Source organism: Mauremys reevesii, linkage group 9 (assembly GCF_016161935.1).
Source record: "Mauremys reevesii isolate NIE-2019 linkage group 9, ASM1616193v1, whole genome shotgun sequence".
Classification (NCBI taxonomy): Eukaryota; Metazoa; Chordata; order Testudines; family Geoemydidae; genus Mauremys; species Mauremys reevesii.
This window is the reverse complement of record NC_052631.1, coordinates 58,842,192-58,865,053: the sequence shown is the minus strand read 5'-3', so window position 1 is coordinate 58,865,053 and position 22,862 is coordinate 58,842,192. Positions and strand designations below refer to the sequence as shown.

Here is a 22,862-nt window from a genome sequence, read left to right as displayed (position 1 = left end):
GCACCCCCAGTACCCACCCCACTCCCAGCTCAGGGTCACCTGGCTGTCCTGTTCAGGTGTGTGGGTGGAGCCCAGCAAGTGCACTGAAGGCTGGGAGGCCTGGAACAGCTTGGACGGGATGTACATGTTGACATCTGCAAGAAACCAACATTTGTTCTGGAAGGCTTTAGACTTCAGCACATTGCAATTTATCCAGAACAGTGTCTGGGGCCCTATCCTGCTCAGGAGAGTTTTAAATCCTTGTTAACTCATAGCCTCCAGTCAGCGCTGCTGCCTACTGTGCTTAAGGGATAAGCAGTCCTCTGGCCTCACCACAGGTGAATAGGACTGGGAGGGGAATTGATGGCTATTTAATAGCCCCTAATCTCTCAGGAATTTGTGTAGAGGCCGCAAGACATCAGAACCCTAACTGACGAGGGCTTACACTTGGGCACATATGCTGCAGCCAAGATTAATTACATGGGCCTTCAAGCACTGCAGGATTTTATACACTAGTTAATTGCTTGATTAATCCAGCACAAAAGAACTACTTAATTTCACACACACTGGAGGCCTAGAGGGGAGAGCAGAGAGGGCAGCGCTCTGCAGCCTTCCCTGTGAGTTACTATAAGTGGCTCTTTGGAAGCTTGATGAGAGAGGGTCTTCCTAGGGCAGCTTTAACAAGGGGCTAGATCAGCAGAAGAGGGCAGAAGAATGGCAGCTGGGGCACGCTGGCCATGACACAGGGAGGTGTTACTCTGTGGGTTTTATTAACAGCTGTGCAGCCCTGGAATCAGCAACTCTCTAAGCCTGACTCTAACACCGACCCCTCTGCAGCCTTGAGGAAGTCACTTAACCGCTTAGCTTCCCCATCTGTAAAATGAGGGTAATACTTACCCACCTTACCTTTATGGGTTAATTTCTGTAGAGCGCTAATAACGCTCTAGAGGCAGATTAGCTTTACCTACTCACTGTAGTGTCACCAGCCTTGAGAAAGGAAGTGCAAATGAGTTGATCAGGACAGTCAGGTTTCTTTCTAGATTTTTAACCCATTGTATCTAACAGTGAACACTGAGCCTGGACAATGCCCCATGCCTCGCACACAGCACAGTTAATCTTTGGTCAGTTGTAACACTTGGGTTAACTCAAGAGCAGAGAGTCATGGCACTGCCATGACTTGTAACCCCATTTAACTTTTCCCAGTGGTTACAGACCAACAGGATTCGAACAGTTAAACTGCTACAGTAGCATCCTGGCAGCATGCTCTAGATCAGGGGTTCTCAAACTTCACTGCACCATGACCTCCTTCTGACAACAAAAATTACTACATGACCCAGGAGGGGGGACCAAAGCCTGAGCCCACCTGAGCCCCACCACCCTGGTTGGGGAGGGGGAACAAAGCAGAAGCCGCCCAAGAGCTTCAGCCGCAGGCAGTGGTGCTTGAGCTTCGGCCGTAGGCCCGAGAAAGTTTAAGCCAGCCCTGGTAAGCCCATTAAAATGGGGTCCCAACCCACTTTGGGGTCCCAACCCCCAGTTTGAGAATCACTGCTCTAGATGGTGCTCATGGACCAGTCCTCACCTGTTTATCCAGGACCCTCCTGCCATTCAGCCATATGGTAAGGGCCCAGTGGCCCTAACTTCAGCTAGGGTAAACTGATTTTTTTGGTTGCCATGCCTAAAACATCTGAAAAATCTCTCTATATACAGGTATGTATGTTTCAGGTCAAACAAAATGTTTAATTTGACCTGCAACAAATAATTTCCTTGTTTTTCATTTTGTTTTGTTTTCAGGAATTTTCCTTGTTTAAAAAAAAAAAAAAAAAACGCTAGCTAAATTTCTAAACAAAAGTTTAACCAAAAAAAAAAAGTTTTTATTCCTTTTGTTCGAAAGTATTCGCCAAATTCCAACCCAATTTGTGAGTAGTTTTGCTTGAGCCAAAACTGCATCTTGTGGCAAATAAATGATGCAGACAAATATTTTTGGCCAGCTCTATTTGTGGCACCTGGTTGCAACCCACAGACCGAGAACCCACATCAGACTCTACCTGCCCACCTAGGTATGTGGTCAGTGGACCCATCTCCACTACAGATTTCAATCCTATTGTGAACACAATCTGTCTTCTCTGTCTAGGCTGGACCCAACCCACATTATAACCATGCTATCAAAACAGCAACAGCCCTGACCTTTGCAGGGCTGGCACACAACTTGGCAACACAGTTACACATAATTTGGTCCCAGTGTCTTTGCAAATGAGAGGCATTCTGGAAGCAGCAATTTGTAAGCAGGAGCGGCTCTAGACATTTCGCCGCCCCAAGCACAGCGGCATGCCGCGGGGGGCGCTCTGCTGGTCACCGGTCCCGTGGCTCCGGCATGCTCCACTGAAGCCGTGGGACCAACAGACCCTCCGCAGGCACGCCTGCGGGAGGTCCATCGGAGCCACCTGCCGCCCGGCAGAGCACCCCCCGTGGCATGCCGCCCCAAGCACGCGCTTGGCATGCTGGGGCCTGGAGCCGCCCCTGTTTGCAAGGGTTCTGACAGACTTCAGAAAGCTGCTGCCAACCTCTCCTTTCTTATAGCAGACAGAGTTAGCATCTATACAAGATGTTTTTGTACCCGCTTTTTAGCAATGGTGCATCTGCAAATATGTAAATACTAGCATCAGCTGAGGCCCACATGCATTAGCATGTACATCAGTGCTAGTGGCAGTGCAGCCACATGGATGCTGAAAAAGGGATACAATATTTCCTTAGAGCAGACAAGCTCTTTGAGTGAACTCTGTTCTAGGCAAAGCCACGCAAGGTATCAACAGGTCCAGTCTACACAGACAAGAGACAGTTGGTGGAGAGAGGAGGATGCTTCCAACATGGTAACATCTGTAGCATAGGCAGGGCTTCTGGTTTGGTCAGTCTGGACTGGCACACAGTGCTACAACCACAGTAGCAACTAGAACTCCGGTAGCCATGAGCCTTGCTGTGTCGTGACATGGCTGTCACTAAGCACTTCGCATCCCAGCCTGGGCAGCACAACTCTGGCAGTGACAGACAAATAGTGGGACAACAGACAAATGGGAAGGAAGTAACTGGAGTATGGGATGTAAAGGGGACGAGGCATCCAGTGAAGCAGCTTCCTCTGTCAGCAGCAGAAATATTAAGTTTTAGGCGTGTCTGTGTGTGTGTGGGGGGGGGGGGAACAACAACCCCACTCAGAGAACGGGGGAAAAGCCCCAACCACCTCACCTCTAAGGCAGTGCCCTAAGAAACACCTTATGAACCTGATCGGTGACCATATCTGAGACAGACAGGAGAACCCCTGCATCTGACCTACTCTGTGCCAGCCATGGAGGAACTTGAGACCAGGACAGAGAGAAGGGAAAGGGCACTGGGGGTTGGCTCTGCTCCTGGCCCCACACAGATTTAAATAAGGCTCTATCTACACTGGGGGAATATAGATAGAGCCCCAATTCCAGGCATTAGGGACCAGCCACAAGTGTGGACACCCCCAGTGCAGACAGGCAAACTGCTGTTTACACCAGTTCAGTGTACCCCTGCCTCAAGCTAGATTAAGCTGCACTGGGTTACAATGGTCTGCACCGCCCCTGGCTGCAATTGTAGCAAACCCCTAGGGAACCCAAGGCTCAGATGCTGCATGCTCATCGGGGGCAGTTGGCAGAGGATACTGCAGAGCTCTAGGCCTAAGGAAGCTTTACCTGCTCAAAGGAGGTTAGGTCAGTGCAGAGGCAGGTGTGGGGCTAAGATGCCATCTCCCAATACAAGCAAGAGGGCAAGGATCAACACCAGGACACAGTGTGAGGAACATGCTCCATTAAGGACATTGCTATGCATGATTCCAGTGGCTTGCACAGCTCTGCCATGCTGTTTGTATGCTGGTGTCATCCATGCACTACCCCTGCACTTCTGCAGCATGAGAACTCCAGAATGTGCCATAGGAGTGCTGCCATTTCAAGGTGAGAACTTTCTGAACAAGCCAGAAAGTGGTAAAAAGACCTTTGGCTCCCCATGTGAAATTTGGGTTTGCCCCAGCCGAGGCAGGATTGCTTCTTGTGGCCTGTTCACGAGTGTCTGTTCACCCTGCCACAGGAGGCACCGGGCTGCAACCATCCTTCCTGTCTCAGCCATACATAACAACCAGCCCTGTAACGCTAACAGACTAACGGGCAGAGAAAGTCACCGCTACAGGAGAACTCAAAGCTCAGGTGCCGTGCTCCACGCTCACCTGGACAGTGTTGCTCTGGGTGTTCAGGCTCCTCCAGTGTACACATCTTTAACTAGCTCACAGCTTCAGCCCTATGACTTACAGGCACAGATGTGGTAGAGGTCGGCCCAATGCCCTGGGCTTTACCTGGCTTCCTGAGAAGCCAATAGCTTCCCAGCTAAATTAAACTATGCTACATCAATGGAGCTGCATGACAGACACCAGGCTGCAAAACCTGGCGATGGAGGGAGCCAATGGAACACGGGGGAAGGATTGGAAAATGCAGCTGTCCCATTTCTAACTTTGAATCCATCCTGCCTACTCACCCCCACTCCCCATTACATCACCTCTTCCCTGTTGCTCAGTGGCCTTTGCTCACCGTGAGTCCCAGAGCTCCTTTGCCACCTCCCCCGCCCATGCTTCTGTCAGACACTAAACACTTGGTGAATAGATATTATGAGCTACAGAAATGCCAACAGCCATATCTGCTGTGAGACAGGGGAGCAGTCACTTCCCCCTCTAATCTGGGGGAGAATAATGAGGAAGGGTAAGTATTCTGACCAAGGCCACAGAGGAAGTCAGTGTCAGAGTCAGGACTGGAAGGCAGGTATCCACTGGCAGCTAGCACACATCTGAGCTACCCCTCCTCGTGGGGAGAGGTCTCAGTGACTGCTTAGCAGAGGAGCCAGGGCCAGCACTACCACCTGGGCTACTTCGCCCCCCTCACCACCCCTTGCAGGTCTCGGTGTTCCCTCCATAATCAATGAGGCTGTGAAGCCTGCAGCCATTGGCCCAGGGAAAGCTCTGGGGGCCTGGGAAGGGAGCCCCAGGGAGAGTTTCACATCTTCACAGCTGTGCTGTAATACAGGCTGGGCTAGAATTTTCACTTCCAGGGACACCAGGGATGAAAGATTCACCGTGGCACTGACCCTCTCTAAGGGCTGACTCTACCATTGCCTGCCATGCCACACCGCTCCTCAACATACCTCGTGCCTGAAATGCCACCCCTGCTGCTCCAGAGGCTGCCAGTCGTGCCAACCTGCCCCAGAGCAAGGGGTGGGAATACCTCCATTGGTGGTGGAGGCCTCCCACCTCCCAGTGAGTCACCTGGGGCCTAGAGCTCAGCTCTGTAGAGAGGAAAAGTCCATGCACGACCCCAGCCACATGGCTGCTCCCCGGGGGCAGCACCTGGTGTGTTACTCACTCTGTACGTGCAGCTCTTTGGCCTGGGACACCAGGGACATGAGGTCACGAGTGGTGTGCACTGCGGCTCGGAAGCGATGCAGCCCTCCTTTCTGGGCAGCCTTGGGAGCTGTGTGCTCCAAAAGGTGATCTAAATACTGAGCCACTTCATCACAAACGTCAGCTGGAAGAGCAGGCAGAAGAGAGGGGTTTAGTCACTTTATGCCTAGGCTCCCCTGGGTTTTCCTTGCTTTAGGGAGAACTCCATGTTACCAGCGCACTGGAGGCAACAGGAGAAGGCGCAGTCTCCCTACACGATGCAGCAACAGCATGCCTGACTCACTCACTAGGCAGACACAGGTACAGAACCAACAGCAGCCTCAGAGAGCAGTTCCTGTATCGGACATGGTTCCTAGTCCCTCCTCTCCACACCTTGCAATGCCTGCCATCAATCCAGTCCTCAGAAACCCAGTATCCAACTCCAGCAGTGCTATCTGTCCCTTCGGTCCTGCTGCTGTTCTCCTTTCTGATGCGGGGTGAGGCAGTCAGCTGCAGCACAGACACAGCAAAGTGAAATCCCTCAACTAAATCAGTCTGGGCTTCGCCAGCCCCCTCCCCTGGCTGCATGTGATCCTAGTGAGAACCCAAAGGAAGCCTAGTTTATCCATCATCTGGGAAATGAGGTGGAGCCTTTCACTGGGTTAGCCCAAGTATTTCAGGTGCATATTTTTATGCTGTTTCTAAAAGCAAGAGCAGTATCCATTTAAAAGACAACACCACATTAAATCAATTCAGCGCATCTCAAGCATCCAGCACAATTCAACCCTAGCCGCTCCAGGGAACAGCCAATGTAGAGTTACTGAGATCACAGTGGGCTTAAGTACAGTCATGACCATGCTCCTTGGTTCCACTTCATACACTTCTCCAGCCTGGCTCTTGGTGAACAGAGCACTGCATCCATTAGGCTCCTGCCCGGGGTCATCAATATCATTCATATCTTTTAATATAAAGAAAGGAGATATGAACTCAAACCCTGCAAGACTCCCACAAAGCAAGTCTGCTGGCCCCTGTGGCCCCCGGCCTTGACGTTTCCCATTGGTTTGATACATCCCCTTGTTATTACTTCTCTGCACCCAGACCGAGTTCTTCTGAGCAGGGACTGTCTCTTCCTAGTTGTGCAAGACTCAGCACAGCAGGGCCCTGATAGGACACAAAATGCTATTTCTTATTATGAATAAATTACTTCTAATACATAATCGAGAACCATTAGACAAAGTTTGCCTTCAAGCCATCACAGGTGAGAATGGAAACCCCCTTCTCTTCATCCACCTCTTTTCTATCCCACTAGCCCTCCCGCCTGGAGGCAAAACCCAAATAGCCCTGGCACCGGCTGGACCTGATCTCCTCGCTGCCTGCCCACAGCCCAGGATTAGCAGTAACCAAGACAAGTCTGGTGTGGAGTGGAAAGGCTTATATGCAATTAGACTCCTGTCCTGTCCTACGCCTTCTATGATGGCTAGCTGAACACCTCCCCCACTCTGGCATTACCACCACATTGTTAACAGAACCAGTATCGCATCAAAGCCTTATTGCGTTGCACAGCGGGCCAAGAGGTTGCAACACAAAGACAACTTGTGCTTTGCCTCACATGGAAGCACATTGCTGACAGGGCTCTCTCAAGAGTGCATCTCAGATGTTTTTGACACATAAACCACAGTGAAGCAAGCCTGTAGTGTGATTTACACCACTTGCCTACAAAGTCACATGCATGCAACCGTGCTGTCTCTCGCTCTCTGCGGCAGCAATTGAACATCCTTGGATGGCAGGGTCTGGGTTTTGCAGATGAGGAGTGACAGATTGCTAGCCCATGCAGTACCAAAGTCAATTAGCCATGCAACATGGAGAACACCATACAGATTTCTGGTACAGTGAACATGCATGAATTGCAGCACTCTGCCTTCTGCAGGAGAACATTTATAGTATAACATAATATAGATGGATTCTTTGTAAATGCAATGCCATCAGGATGAAGGCCATGACAGTTTCATGCAAAGGTCATGCTGGAACACCCTTGCTTCAACTGTGCACGAGCTTTCATGTGAACACTTACTCTAGAGCATATACACCTTCATTCGATTGCCTGTACAAACAGTCTAGCCAGTGTTGGGGTCTGGGCGTCCATGCAGGCAGAGGTATTTCAGCATCTGCCCCATGTTCAGGTCTGAATGGGGCACTTCCCTAGCACCCTGGCTAGCAGGCATCTGGATGGGCTTTCAGACAGGGGCTCTTTGCAATAGTCATAAGCAGAGCTGCCACTCAAAGATACAGTGCAGAAGATTTTTAATCATCTTATGTGGGGCTATGAGATGCTGCAGAAGGCAACTGAACTGTAGCCTTGATATCTGGGAAGCTTCAGAAGCACTCGTCTTTTCTGCTGCCTCAAGGAGGTTCCAGTTAAAAGAGCACATTTGGCCAGAGCAGAGGCTACAGCTTAGCCCTACAGCTGCTGCATACAGGCACAGACACAGGCACCTTGCCTATAAAATGCAGGCATCACAGCAAAAGGAAATCTAGATTAGCAGCATATGCACCAAAAAGAGGCAAAAGGAGAACTTAAAAGGAAAACCTTATGCCAAGTCCAGAGCAGGGATACCAGCTATCTGGGAGTGAGGGTGGAGATGCAATAGCAAGCTGGTTACAGGCAGTTAATGGTCTAAATGGGTTAGGGGATGAGTCAAGAGAATAGAGGAGAGTTAAGGAAAGGGATTGGGACAGACACTTGGTTATGAGAGATCTTTGCAAACAGGAGATCAAAGACAACATCACGGGAGAGGAAACAACCAACTTCAGCCAGCTATAGTGGCCCAACCTGGGAGGATACCCTTTGCCTTTAGGGCCAGGGTGGTTTCTGTAACAGGGCAACAGATTGCTCTCACCTGGCTCCATATCAGGACATACAGCCCAAGAGACCAGAGCCCTGACTCAGCAAAAGTACTTAAGACCTAAAGTCTCTCAAATTTTCCCCTAAAACTGACACCTTGGACTCCACATGGAGCTAGAAAACGTTCACTTTCATCAGTTCTTAAAGCCTTCCTTCCAGACTATTTAATGTAGCTAACTGGATGCAGACATGTACCATCTCTTCCTAAAGATATCCCAGGATTTTAAACAGGTCCTTTGTAGGTTCTTTGCAATTCAGATGCTAATGTGCAACATCACCCTCTGTATTTTCCCGGCACTGGGCCTAAAGCAGAAAGTCAAATTCCTTAGCTTCCAATCAGAACTTCCTCCCCTTGTTCTTGGCTTTTGCCTGCCACACCCACAAAAGCAGAGACTCAATGTCCAGGCCAGTGATCCACCCAGCCCTCAATCCTCCTAACATCACAGTCATGTTAGAGAGACAGTTAATTGGTGGGGGGTCAAGGGAGAACAAAACCAAGGTGGAAATCCAAGTACACTAAATAAGTTACTGAGGCTCCCTGCTGAGGGCCTCAGAGTTAATTGGTTTATTGATAAGCAGAGCACTCCTGAGCACAGCCTATTCCAGCACACCAAGGTCACCAACCCCTTCCTCCTTACCATCATCTGCTAATTGAAAGCCATGCAGCCACTCCTCGGGATTGAGCTCACTGTAGCTGTCAATGCTGAGCCCGTAATCATCGGCATAGAGCTTACCCTCTGGCCCGGGATCCATGAAGCTGAGGTGCGTGCAACACGAAGTTGTCAGGAACTCAGACAACTTACCCGTTTGGGTCCTGGGTGAGACAGAGAGAAGAGGTCAGATCAGAAGTGCCATGGGCTTGTTCTGCTAGCTTTGCATCAGGCTGAGGACCCAGTGGGGCCAATGGAACTGTAGCGTACTGGCTAGCATGGTGTCCACACGCACTGCCCGCTACTGGCTGGAACGTCAGACTGCTCAGCGAGCCCTAGACCACTACAGCCCTCAATGGAGATATTGTGCAATACTGTGACCATCAAGTGTGATTTGACCTTAGATCTCTTAAGAGCCAAACCTTTAATGGCTTTAACCTTTATCAGGAGCGCCCTCTGCAGGCCTGGAGAAGCAATAAATGAAAACCCATCCAGTACTGCATTTTTTTTTGCGCCTGACAGTGACCCAGCTAAGCAAGGGGGATGCAAACAAGCATAGGGAGCCATGCTTACTTCTGCTTAGAAATTCAGGGGCGGGAGAGGGAGAATCAGAAGAAAGGCCACTGGAGAAAGATATCCACAGCCACCAAAGCAGAATGGGACAGAGATTGATGGACAGAGTTATTGGGAGGTCAGAACACTACACAAAAACAGATGCCAAGTTAGCTGGAAAGAGGAAGAGGCTCTAAGAATGTGAATGTCTCTTTAAACCTCTATTACATGGCACACTGCTGAGGCAGCATTTGTGCCACAGCCACCCCCTCCAGCTAGGAATTGGAACTTCAGAAAGAGGGAGGAATGCCTGAGGGTCTACCTGAAATCACCTTGCAAATCAACATGAACCAGGTAACGTAATGCCTCTTGGTGGGTTGTTGGCAGTAGGGGTGAAACTTGGGACCTCTGGACCTAGATGTACAGCTCTCTCCTGCCTGAGCTAAGACCCAGCTCTGGTAGCTCAATGACTGTAGTAGACTTATACACCTCTTTGATCCAGCCACTAGAGGGGGACAAAGCACCCAGACATGGCCAAAACTGGACTATGGGACCAGACATGGGGTGGGAACAGAGGGCAGGTCCCGTAGGTCACTCAGGGACCAAAGGGAAAATTTAGAGAATTTTTCTTTTCTGCAGTATACGAATCCAACCCCTGAAACTATTCACCCCCATGTATAGTGCCTCCTCCCCGATGCAATGCAGTCCCATTGATATCTACCTCTGCTATTTATAAAACACCCACCACTGCAATATCAAAGTATTGGACACTAGGAATGGGAATAAGGGTTTGTAGGGTTAGCTCATGGCACTGTGATCTGGGGCAAGACTGCGCAGTACTTTGCAGGTTCCCAGCTGATGTGTTGGTTTATGTCTCTGTGCAGACTTTGTAACTGAAGGTTAAGTAAAAACACCTCCTGTTGCAAAGCACTTCAAATCCCCTTCTCTGGGACCTCTTCTGCCCATGGGTAGGAGTAGCACTCCTCCTCCCCACCGCGTCCCAAGCTGAACAGGGTAAAATAGGGCCTCTCTTTGAGCTGAAAGGTATGCCAAACCCGACCACTTTGCCCCTAGGGCTTTAAAGGCCTTGGATTACCCCAGAGTGGGGACTGAGGGACAAGGTTACTACCAAGTAGGAATGCTCAAACATGTCACCATGCGGGGAGATTGCTGGGCGTTTATTAAGCTGAGACTGCATCTGCTCAGATCAGAGCTGGCTGGCAATGCTTTGCTACAGGAGCATTCCTTCAAACCCTGCTTCACACAGTCCTTGTACCCATCAGCCGGTGGGTACACGCTATGGCAACAGTAGCTCTTGCTTACCTTGCCCCACCAAAATACCCATCTTGCAGCTTCCTCAGCATTGCCAGCACCGTCGGGTGGATGCTGGTTCCAGTTTCATCTGTCACAGAGAGATACCGGCCATGAGAATGACTCAAGGGAGACACATTCATTTAGAATCTCTCTGCAATCCAGACAGGGCATTTTGTTTTATAACATTTATTATTCTCTCCAACCACTGGAAGGACACAACTCTGTGAGGCCCCTTCCTGCATGCCCAACACACAGACTTTTCCCCGCCTCCCTTTTATTCTAAAATATGGCTTCTCTGGTCACCCAAAGACCTAGCTGTTGTGTTGGGACACAGGGCATGGCTACACTATAAACTTAAATCAATCAATCAGCCTATGCTAGGTCAAATTACAGCCCAGCTCACATCCACACTACCCTCCGTCAGTCATTGTTGCACATCCTCACCAGGAGCGCTTCTACCTTCTTAAGAGGGGTGGCAGGTGGGAGCACTGAGAGCCTGGGCTCTCAGCTCCATGCACAGCTCCTCCCTGGGCAGCCCCCCATCCATCCCAGGGAGACAGCCCGAGCTGTGAGGCGGACTTTGTCAATTTCACAGCTCCAGCACAAAACCCTGAAATTGACAAGAATGACAGCCAACACCCAATGGAGCTGACACTGTGTCGTCCTAATGACATCAACATAAGCCCTACACCGCTTGAGGAGGTGGAGTTATGATGTCAGTGTAGTAGGGCACGTACATGCAGTATGGCACGTAGATCAATGCAAGCTGCTTTACGTCAACCTAACTCTAGTTTAGGTCAGGTCACAGTCTTATTTTGTAGCATAGACCAGGCCTCAAGAGGCTCCCCTTTGCTCTTTAGCAGGCTGCCTTCCACTGAAGCACCAAGCAGTAACAAGGTAATTTAACATCCAAGACACACCCAGCCAGGACTTCTTGGGAGTCCCAGGCATAAGCAGCTGTGTGCTGTGCTAGGCCTGGCCTATACCCTCGTGTGGGGCTCAGAGTGATAGTCAACGCACTGCAGCTTACCACCCATGCAGTGGCAAGATACATAGTGAAAGAGACAGAGAGTTAGTAAGGGCAAGGAGATCAGTCCTTCTGCCCAACAGGCAGTCTCCATAATTGAGGTACCTCATTAGGAGGTGTAACAAGGTTGATTAGGTACCTCTAAAAGTGACCAGAGGTTTCCTAATCATGTTAGGAGAACAATGGTCATTTGAACTGTAACAGACAGTGTATACTGTTGCTCAAAGACTAGACACCAGCGTGAGTCAGCTGGATTGACTACTGCAGTGAGGAGACATGAGAGAGTTATACAGAGTGGGACAGAGAGACGGAAATGCTCTTAGTCACCTTTTCCCCTAAAAGAGGGACAAAGGGATAGTCAATTTAATTCAAAGGCAGCAAATTTAAGGGCAATAAAAGAAAATACCTTTTTACACAATGCATAACATATAGAACTCATTGCCACTAGATACAGAGGCCAAGAGCTTAGCGGGATTCAAACAAAAGGGTTAGATGTTTCCATAGATGGATGATGAGGATGTAAGCCCTTATGCTTCTCAGCATTAACCAATCACTAAGGCTAGGAAGGCACTGCAGTTATCGCAGGTTATTCTATAGTTGTCTGTCAAGTTTTCTTGCACGCCCTCTGAAGCAGGTGGCATTGAAGCCAGGACACTTGGCTGATCCAATCCTAGTTCTTCTACAGAACTACAGGCTTCCAAAGGGCTTTTTTTTTTTTTTTTTTTTTTGCACCAAGTCATCTTCCCAGCTGCTCTTCTAGAGAGACCTCCAAGAGGATAGCCAGAAAGCCTCTCATTAAAGGACTGAGTGATGGGAATGAGCTTGGTCATCAACAGCAGAGAAAGAGAGAAATTAACAGAGAGTGGGTGAGAGCAAAAGTGACTCCACCCAGCCTCAGGAAATGGTTCATCCCCTCCTTAGATCAAAGGGACCCATGACCCAGTAGAACCTCTCTCTCTCCAGTGCAGGATTGTTTCCTAGCATGCGTGGACTTGGGTTCTGTCCAGGCTGATTATTTAAGTTGTGCCAAGCAATGGGGCTCCCTCCACTTTCCCCAAGCCAAGAGGTCTCACTACAGAACCAAGCTGGAAACAGGTCATGAGGGGCAAGTTCCTCTGCCAAACGTGGCAATGAAAGGGATCACACCCTGGAACAGGAATGCCTTCAGCACAGGTGAGCTGTCCTCTAGCCAAATCTCAGCTGTCTCAAGGGAGTGCCTTTGTTCCAGAGTTACCTTGTGATCAAACAACCTCCCTGTAACGTCACAGGCCACTTATGCACCTGACAGGCTGGAGGAGATCAGGGAGGAATGTCCATATGGGAAGGAAACAAGGGCAGCCAGTCTTCAAAAAGGAAACAGATGCTGAGTAGGCAGGATATAAAGTCTTTCCCAGATGCCAGTCTCATAGGGGAATCCCAGCCAGACTGCCATGGGCAGGCAAAACAAACCCATCCTAAGCACTTAGGATTTATACTGACAGGGCCTGGGCTGCAAGCACAGCCAGCCCAACTCGAGGGCTTCCAGGGACAGGGCTGCTGCAGGCAGGGGAATGAAATATCATCCCCAGGTACTAGAGTGCAGGGGAACTGCAGGGAGAACAATAGGATGCCACAGCAAGGAGCACATTAGAAATACCCAGACTGGGCTTAAAATAGACTGGGGCAACAGTGAAAAATGAGAGGGGCAGGATGAGGAAAGTCCCCCTCTCCATGGAGGGCCAACAGCAGGGCTGACTGGCCAGGGAAGACCGGTTCTGCTCCTTGTTTCCGGGCTTGGAGGGAGCCACTGCTCACTTTGCCAATATTTTATTGGTTCTTTTTCCTTCACAACCATTTAACAAACTTTTTCTTTTTTAAGTGATGGAGGAAGGTGGAGGGGAGGGAAGTGGAAAAACAGAAATGAAAATTCAGATGGAAATTGTTGCAAATTATGATGTCCTAGATGAGGCAGTTTTTTCTACAAAGTAGTGTTTCATTCATCAAAATTCAACCAGCTCAAGCCAACAGCAGAGCTCTAGGCTAGCATGGACTCTGGAGATACCTGTGATGTCTCAAGGCACAGGCACTTCCTACAGGCGGGGAGGGAGGCATCTAACACTGATGTTTTGCCAATTTTGCACAATGCAGCCTCTTTAGCAAAGATCTGCATTCCGAGGCAACTGCGAGTTGAGCTCTCAGCCCCAATGGTGTCCAGTCTGACCCTTCCCTCATGATGCAGTGCCTTCCACAGCAAGGCAAGCTCTTCACAGGTGTGACATTATTGACATGAACGACGACCGTATAGATCATTGTTACAACCAAGGTCCTATAAAAAAAGCAACAGAGTGTCCTGTGGCACCTTATAGACTAACAGAAGTTGCACCAAATCTTATACAAAGGAGGTCAAGTAAGGTATCTATGAAGGGTTATGATTATGCTAACTGTATGCATGTATAATTTTTGTATTTTAAGTCATAAGTATTGGCCCTATACCCGTTTCAAATGTTGGCTCCTGGGGTAACACCCACAAAGTAATCAGCCAGATATGCCATGCAAGATATCTGCAAAAATGTTATAATTTGCCAGACATGATCATCTTGTTTATATGTTTGTATCCCCTTTGTATTATGAATTGTATGTATTGTGACAAAATTCCTCCTCTACCTTGGTGGGTCCTGCGCTTATTTGGCAGATTTGCTCACCTCAGTGATCTTCCCCACAGTCTGGGTCAACTTATCCTGTGTCTGATCAGGAGTTGGGAGGTTTGGGGGGAACCCGGGCCCGCCCTCTACTCTGGGTTCCAGCCCAGAGCCCTGTGGATTGTAGCTGTCTATAGTGCCTCCTGTAACGGCTTCATGACAGCTACAACTCCCTGGGCTACTTCCTCATAGCCTCCTCCAAACACCTTCTTTATCCTCACCACAGGACCTTCCTCCTGGTGTCTGATAATGCTTGTACTCCTTAGGCCTGGTCTACACTAGGAGTTTATGTCGAATTTAGCAGCGTTAATTCGACTTAACAATGCACCCGTCCACACCAGGAAGCTAATTAGTTCGACCTAGAGGGCTCTTTAGTTCGAATTCTGTACTCCTCCCGATAAGGGGAGTAGCGCCAAATTCGACATGGCTATGTCGAATTAGGCTAGGTGTGGACGGAAATCGACCTTAGTAGCTCCAGGAGCTATCCCACAGTGCACCACTCTGTTGACGCTCTGGACAGCAGTCCGAGCTTGGATGTTCTGACCAGCCACACAGGAAAAGCCCCGGGAAAATTTGAATTCCTTTTCCTGTCTGGCCAGTTTGAATCTCATTTCCTGGTTGGACATCGGGGCGAGCTCAGCAGCACCGGCAACGATGCAGAGCTCTCCAGCAGAGGAGTCCATGCAATCTCTGAATAGAAAGAGGGCCCCAGCATGGACTGACCAGGAAGTCTTGGATCTGATCGGTGCGTGGGGCGAGGAGTCTGTGCTTTCGGAGCTGCGCTCCAAAAAACGGAATGCAAAGACCTACGAGAAGGTCTCCAAAGCCATGAGAGACAGAGGATACAGCCGGGATGCAACGCAGTGCCGCGTGAACATCAAGGACCCGAGACAAGGCTACCAGAAGACCAAAGTGGCAAACGGACGCTCCGGAGCCCAGCCCCAGACATGCCACTTCTACGAGGCACTGCATGCCATTCTCGGTGGGTCTGCCACAACTGCCCCACCAGTGACCGTGGACTCCGACGATGGGATAGTGTTGACGGCCAGTTCCTCGGCGATGTTCGCGGACGGGGAAGATGAGGAAGGGTTTGTAGAGGACGAGGCAGGCAACAGCGCTTACAACGCTGGTTTCCCCGACAGCCAAGATCTCTTCATCACCCTCACGGAGATCTCCTACCAACCCTCCCCAGCAGTTACCCCGGACCCTGAATCAGGGGAAGGATCAGTCGGTAAGTGCTTTAAACATGTAAACTTTTATTATTAATGTAACAGGAATCTGAACTATGTGAAAAGGAGGTCTACATATATGGGGATAGAACAGAAATCCTCTTGGGAGATCTCCACGAAGCTCTCCTGGAGGTAATCGAAAAGCCTCCGCAGGAGGTTCTTGGGGAGAGCTGCCTTATTGGGTGCTCCGTGGTAGCACACTTTTCCGCGCCAGGCTTTCATGAGGTATTCTGGGAGTACTGCCTCCACGAGCATGGCAGCATAGGCCTGGTTTGTGCTGGCTTTCACGCAGCATGCGCTTTCTATCTCCTTCAGTAACCCTCCTCAGGGTGATCTCGCTTGGCGACTCCTGCATCTAATTAGGGGAATTACTGTAATGTTACGCCTGGTCCAAAGTATTTTTTAAAAATCTCCAGACAGACGGCGTAGCAGAGACTCAGCACACTGCTGCGTGACAAGCGTAATGGAAAGCCAAAGAATCAAATGGACACTCATGGAGGGAGGAAGGGGGGACTGAGGACGCAAGCTATCCCACAGTTCCTGCAGTCTCTGAAAAGCATTTGCATTCTTGGCTGAGCTCCCAATACCTGTACGGTCAAACACATTGTCCGCGGTGGTTCAGGGCATAGCTCATCAATGTACCCCCACCCTCCGCCCCCAGAAGGAAAAGAAAAAAAATCGTCTCGACTCTTTTAAATGTCACCCTACGTGTACTGAATGCTGCTGGTAGACGCGATGCTGCGGCACTGTACTGTAGCATCCTCCCCCCACCGCCTCATGGGTGGCTGACGGTGCAATATGACTGGTATCCGTCCTCATCATCAGCCTTGTGGCAGATGGTGTAGTGCAGTAGGACTGCTATCCGTCCTCGTCATCAGCCCATAAGTAGACGGCCTGCTAACCGTCTTCATCATAGCAACAGGGGGCTGAGCTCCATCAGCCCCCGCCCTTCATGTGTAAAGAAAAGATTCTGTTCTGCCTGGACTATCATAGCAGCAGGATGCTGGTCTCCTCTCCCCCACACTGCTTAATGTCCTGTCTGGACTATCATAGCAGCTGGAGGCTGCCTTCCCCTCATTTCATTTCACTAACAAGTCACTGTTTCTTATTCCTGCATTCTTTATTACTTCAGCACACAAATGGGGGGACACTGCAACGGTAGCCCAGGAAGGCTGGGGGAGGAGGGAAGCAACAGGTGGGGTTGTTGCAGGGGCATCCCCTGTGAATGGCATGCAGCTCATCATTCCTGCATGATCTGACATGGAGCGGCTGTGCTCTTTAGTTCTCTGATACACTGCAACCCTAGTACACTTGCCCCATATTCTAGGCAGGACTGATTCTATTTTTAGATACCATAAAGGAGGGATTGACTCGGGGAGTCATTCCCAGTTTTGTCTTTTGCGCCCCCGGCTGATCTCGGCCAGGGGCACCTATGACAGCAGCAGAAGGTATAGTGCAGTAGGACTGGTAACCGTCATCACATTGCCAATTTACAATGGCATGGTACAATATGGCTGATAACCATCTCTGCTGTCATGCAAAAGCAAAGGAATGCTGCTGTGTAGCGCTGCTGAATCGCCTCTGTCCGTGGCATCTAGTACACATACGGTGACAGTGATAAAAGGCAAAACAGGCTCCATGGTTGCCACGCTATGGCATCTGCCAGGGTAATCCAGGGAAAACGGGCTCAAAATGATTGTCTGCCGTTGCTTTCCCGGAGGAAGGAATGACTGACGACATTCACCCAGAACCACCCGCGACAATGATTTTTGACCCATCGGGCACTGGGATCTCAACCCAGAATTCCAAGGGTCGGGGGAGACTGCGATGGGGTGGAACAGGGGCAGAGTTTATGCTTTCCGGATTGCCTGGAGCAGGAGTGCGCACGAGACAGGTGCTGTGCATGGTCTTGTTCACAGAGACAGACTAGACTGTGTTCATTGTTCGCAGAAATGTATCTTTGCAAGGAATTCACTCCCTTTTTCCCCATCATACAGCTTCGACTGTCTCCAGACCTGCCACAGCATCCCCCTCACAGAGGCTGGCAAAGATTAGGCGGCAAAAGAAAAAGACACGGGACGAGATGTTCGCTGAACTTATGGGCTGCTCCCGAGCCGAGGTGGACCAGCAGAGCCAGTGGAGGGAGACCCTCTCTCTGTACCAGCGCTCACACAGCGAACGGGAGGAGAGGTGGCGTGAGGAAGACAAGCAGGCGACTCAAACGCTGCTTGGACTAATGAGGGAGCAAACGGACACGCTCCGGCGCCTTGTGGATGTTCTGCAGGACCGCAGGCAGGAGGACAGAGTCCCCCTGCAGTGTATCTGCAACTGCCCTCCCCTGCCACAAAGTCCCATATCTCCCCACCCAAAATAACCAGAAGGAGGGGCGCCAGGGGCCGTGAAAACTGTCACTGCACCCCAGCAGAGTGCTCAAGTACCCAAAAGCTCTCATACCCTAAATTTTGAGAAGTCCTTCCCTTGCTGACTCACCCAAGCCCCAATCCCAGTTTCATCCCCTGTCTAGTTAATTATTAAAAATACTTTGCTGTTAATTACTGTTTCCCTCATGTTTTTTTTACAGAAGACTGTGGTTGAAGGGAGGGGTGGGGAAGGGTGGTTGGTAATTGCATAGGACAGTCACCTTTACCAGGGTACAGACACGGGGGCAGGATCAGCAGCAGGTCACACACACGGTGCAGTCAGTAGGCACCCTGATCAGTATGGGAGGTGGTTTGCAGGTTCTGTGTGGGTGGGGGGGGTACGTGACTTTGTAGCGGGGGAGGGCGGTTACAGATCTTATGCAGCGGTCCTTGTCCTGGACCACAGAGCCACGCAGCAGAGGAATCTGTATCCGTCCTCCTCCGCCACAAGGTCACATAGCCCCCGCACACAGAGTCCCAAAAAGGAGGGATGGCAGGCTCCGTTGAAACAATCAGTCCGGCACTGCAGACCGCTCTAGGAGCAGGAGCCTGTCATTCCTCAAGTTTAGAGGTGGTCTTTACATTACCGCACACCCTACCCAGCACAGTCTGCGTCCCAGTTTCAACCCTTTTAACGCAAAGTCATTAATAAAGAAACCTTTGTTAAGTAACAATGGAACATGTATTTTATTTTTACACGTGTGTTGGAAGTGAGGGAAACGGGGTGAACGGGGTATGTAACTGCAGAGGATAGTCAACAGTAACTGGGTAAAGAAATAGGGGCAGGTTCAGCTTCTCTGTAAAGAAACTGAACAGTCACAGGTCACGCTGCTCGCTGAGGAACCTAGGTTTCAAAGCCTCCCAGATGCACAGCGCTTCCCGCTGGGCTCTTCTAATTGCACGGGTGTCAGGCTGAGCGTAATCAGCAGCCAGGCGATTTGCCTCAACCTCCCATCCCGCCATAAAGGTCTCCCCCTTGCTCTCACAGAGATTGTGGAGCACACAGCAAGCTGCAATAACAATGGGGATATTGGTTTCGCTGAGATCCGAGCCAGTCAGTAAGCTTCGCCATCTCCCCTTGAGACGTCCGAAAACACACTCCACCACCATTCTGCACTTGCTCAGCCAGTAGTTGAAGAGTTCCTTGTCAGTGTCCAAGGCGCCTGTATAGGGCTTCATGAGGCAGGGCATTAGCGGGTAGGCTGGGTCCCCGAGGATCGCTATAGGCATCTGCACATCCCCAACAGTTATTTTGTGGTCCGGGAAGAAACTACCTTCCTGCAGGCGTCTAAACAGACCAGAGTTCCTGAAAACACGCGCGTCATGAACCTTGCCCGGCCACCCGACGTTGATGTTGGTAAAACGTCCCCTATGGTCCACCAGTGCTTGCAGCACCATTGAAAAGTAGCCCGATTTCTCAGCAGCTGACTGTGGAAGAGGTGGACGATAAGATGCGAGGAGTTGACAACGGCCATAACTGCAGCAGGCTCCATGCTCGCAGTGCTGTGGCATCCGCGCTGTCACTGACCAGAAAAGTGCGCGAACAGATTGCCCGCCGGCGCTTTCAGGAGGGGAGGGCGGGAGTGACGGTTCAATGACGACAGTTAGCCAAAACCACCCTCGACACATTTTCCCCCCCCAGCAGGCATTGGGGGCTCTACCCAGCATTCCAATGGGCAGCGGGGACTGCGGAAACTGTGGGATAGCTGCCCACAGTGCACCGCTTCCAAAGTCGACGCTTGCCCCGTTAGTGTGAACTCACAAAGTCGAATTAGTGTCCTTAGTGTGGATACACAAATTCGACTTCGTAAGTTGAATTTGTGGAATCGACTTTAAGTTGAATCGAACTACTCTTGTAGTGTAGGCATACCCTTAGTCCTCCAGCAGCACACCCTCTCACTCTCAGCTCCTTGTGCTTCTTGCTCCCAGCTTCTCACACGCACTTCCTCTCCTCTAGCTTCCCCCTCCCTGACTGGAGTGAGCTCCTTTTTAAACCCAGGTGCCCTGATTAGCCTGCCTTGATTGGCTGCAGGTGTTCTAATCAGCCTGTCTGCCTTAATTGGTTCTAGCAGGTTCCTGATTACTCTAGTGCAGCCCCTGCTCTGGTCACTCAGGGAACAGAAAACTACTCAGCCAGTGACCAGTATATTTGCCCTCTACCAGACTCCTGAACTTCACTGGCCTGGGTCTGTCACAGTATGTATTTCAAATTTGTGCTATGTTTCTGGGTGACACCCCAGACAGTTTGGCATCAGCAAAATGGGCCATCAAGCAGGCCAGATAAAGGATCATCAGCTATACAACTGACTCACTGAGAGAAGGCAGATACACCTTGTGACTCACCAAGGCATGCAGGGACATGCCTATGGAGAGAGCTCTAAGGCTTCCAAGCCATGTGCTGGGCAGCTTATGTTTGAAACAAAGGAAGTACGGGCCGCATGGCAAGAGATTATAAAGGGCAGCTGCATCTTCTCCGTTTTGTCTTCAGTTCTGCTTCTGACCTCTGCAGGAACTGTGCTTGAAACTGAAGCTCTGAACAAAGGACTGAGCAACCCATCCAAGCTGGGATGTTTGTACTCCAGAGACTTGACTGGTTTAAATCAGCAGTAATCCCATCAAGCCTGAAACAAGCCTGAACTAAGAACTTTGCAATTGTTGTATGTATTTGATTCCATTTAACCAATTTTAACTCATCTATATTTCTTTCTTTTGATGAATAAACCTTAGATTCTAAAGGATGGGCAACAGCATGATTTGTGGGTAAGATCTGACTGGTATATTGAGCTGGGTCTGGGGCTTGGTCCTTTGGGATCAGGAGGACCTTTTTTCTTTTACTGGGGTATTGGTTTTCATAACCATTCATCCCCATACAAAGTGGTGCTGGTGGTGATACTGGGAAACTGGAGTGTCTGAGGGAATTGCTTATATGACTTCTGGTTAGCCAGTGGGGTAAAACCAAAGTGCTCTCTGGCTGGTTTGGCGTGCCTTAGTAGTAAAGGACCCCCAGCCTTGGGCTGTGACTGCCCTGCTCTAAGCAATTTGTCCTGAATTGATACTCTCAGTTGTGCCCCAACAAAGGCCGCTTTGTTACAACAGCTCAGAGCATGACAGCACAGCTCTGCCTCCTTCCCATTGATCAGCTGGGGCCTTTGGACCAGCTCCACAGAACTTCTTAGTGCAGCTCTGCTAGGTGCTGGGGCCAAGAGGCTACGCTGTGTTTAAGGGATGCATTGACTTTGCCTTTCTGGATACGCAGAGAGACAGGCCAGAGGGCTTTTACCAAGCATGGTTTGCGAGATGGGGAAGGTGATTGTCGGCCGTCCAGTCATCCTCCAGCGGCTGCACAGGTAGGAGAGGTCTGTCCGCAGCATCTCCACGATCATCTTGTTGTCCAAGGCCAAGTAGAACTGCTGCTGATCAATGAACTGCAGGGGACACAGGAGCAAAGGTGAGCGTGAGAGGATGAAAGCCACAAGGACTCAGACTGCTACTGCAGCACAGGGAGAGGTGAGAAGTGGACCATTCATGGGACAAAGGAGCAAAGCTAGAAAGGGCTTCTGCAACAGCACAGCAAGTGGGTCAGTCCATTGCCATGGATTTGTTCTGGGGCATCTGCAGGATTTAGGGGTCTTACAGGTGGCATGTGCTGTAGGCTGCATGAGTGCCAAGACAGGCAATACTGGAGAATCACAGAGGCTGTATGGGAGAAGCTAGTTCTTGGCTGCTAGGTCCCACTGGAAATCCTTTCTACATAACCTGCCTGGAGACTGACAACCCCAGATTCAAGACTCCTGCTTTAGGCATGGCTGCCAGCTCTCCAGCTGATAGGCAGGTGTGGGAAGGTGCTAATGCTGTCATACAGGGGTGGGAACCTGCTCACAGTCACAGAGTAATTAACCAGGGAATCTGTGGCAGTGACACTTCTGGAGAGAAGAGCAATGGGCACTGCTGAGCAGCATCCTGCTGTGAGAGGAAGTGCCCTTCCACTGCATTTCTAGCAGCTACTTTAGTGACAAAGCACACATCAATAAAGAGACAGACCAGATTTCAACATTTCTGTAGCAAGGCATTTAACAGCAGGTGCTGCATACACAGACTCAGTTAAATCGCTGTTAGATGAATGCCCTTATGGGGGTGGCAATTGGGGGGGGGGGTCACTTCATTCCCACACAGTCTGCTTCTCTCCCCACTTACCTTCACACCACCCATAAACACAAGTCATCAGCCCAAGAGACACAAGCGTAGCTGCTGTATCATCTTGGTGACTGGAGCTCTGACTGCTCTGTTTTCTCCTGACAGCCTGTGGATTTTAGGCTGGGCTGACAGCCTCCATTTGTCTACAGAGCTGCAGATGGTGCAGGCTTCACAGCCTCTCCAGTGTGCACAGCCCTGATGCAGAGAAGTCACCTGCTGCAGCAAGAGTACGACTTGCCTCTGCCCACACAGCCCTCAGGTTCTCTGTCAAGCCTGCCAGTCTGGGGGACAGTTGGTAGATTTTAATTGCCTACCTACTCTCTGCATATAGGAGCCATGGGGCAGCCTGCTGCACCCTGGCTTTTGATCATTGCACCCCTAGGCGGGGCTAGAACCAGGGACCTAGGAGGTGGAAATTTCCCTGCTCTATTACCAATCCCTCTTGGTGTTCTTAAAAAGGAGGAAACCAAGAGATTTTAGTGT

At 50.3% G+C, this 22,862-nt stretch overlaps 1 protein-coding gene across 5 annotated transcripts in view; it reads right to left on the bottom strand.

The window, feature by feature from the left end:
- PHKA1 (phosphorylase kinase regulatory subunit alpha 1) overlaps positions 1-22,862 on the bottom strand; it is a 77,960-nt gene that overhangs the window by 15,144 nt on the left and 39,954 nt on the right. For 3 of the 5 annotated variants that reach the window (XM_039487312.1, XM_039487313.1, XM_039487314.1), the window contains exons 16-20: positions 21,466-21,610; positions 10,841-10,919; positions 8,954-9,129; positions 5,397-5,558; positions 40-134 (exon numbers count right to left, since the gene is read on the bottom strand). In XM_039487312.1, coding sequence (XP_039343246.1) covers positions 40-134; positions 5,397-5,558; positions 8,954-9,129; positions 10,841-10,919; positions 21,466-21,610 — 657 coding nt within the window. The remainder of the gene's footprint in view (positions 1-39; positions 135-5,396; positions 5,559-8,953; positions 9,130-10,840; positions 10,920-21,465; positions 21,611-22,862) is intronic. The other 2 variants (XM_039487315.1, XM_039487316.1) reach the window with 1 other exon arrangement.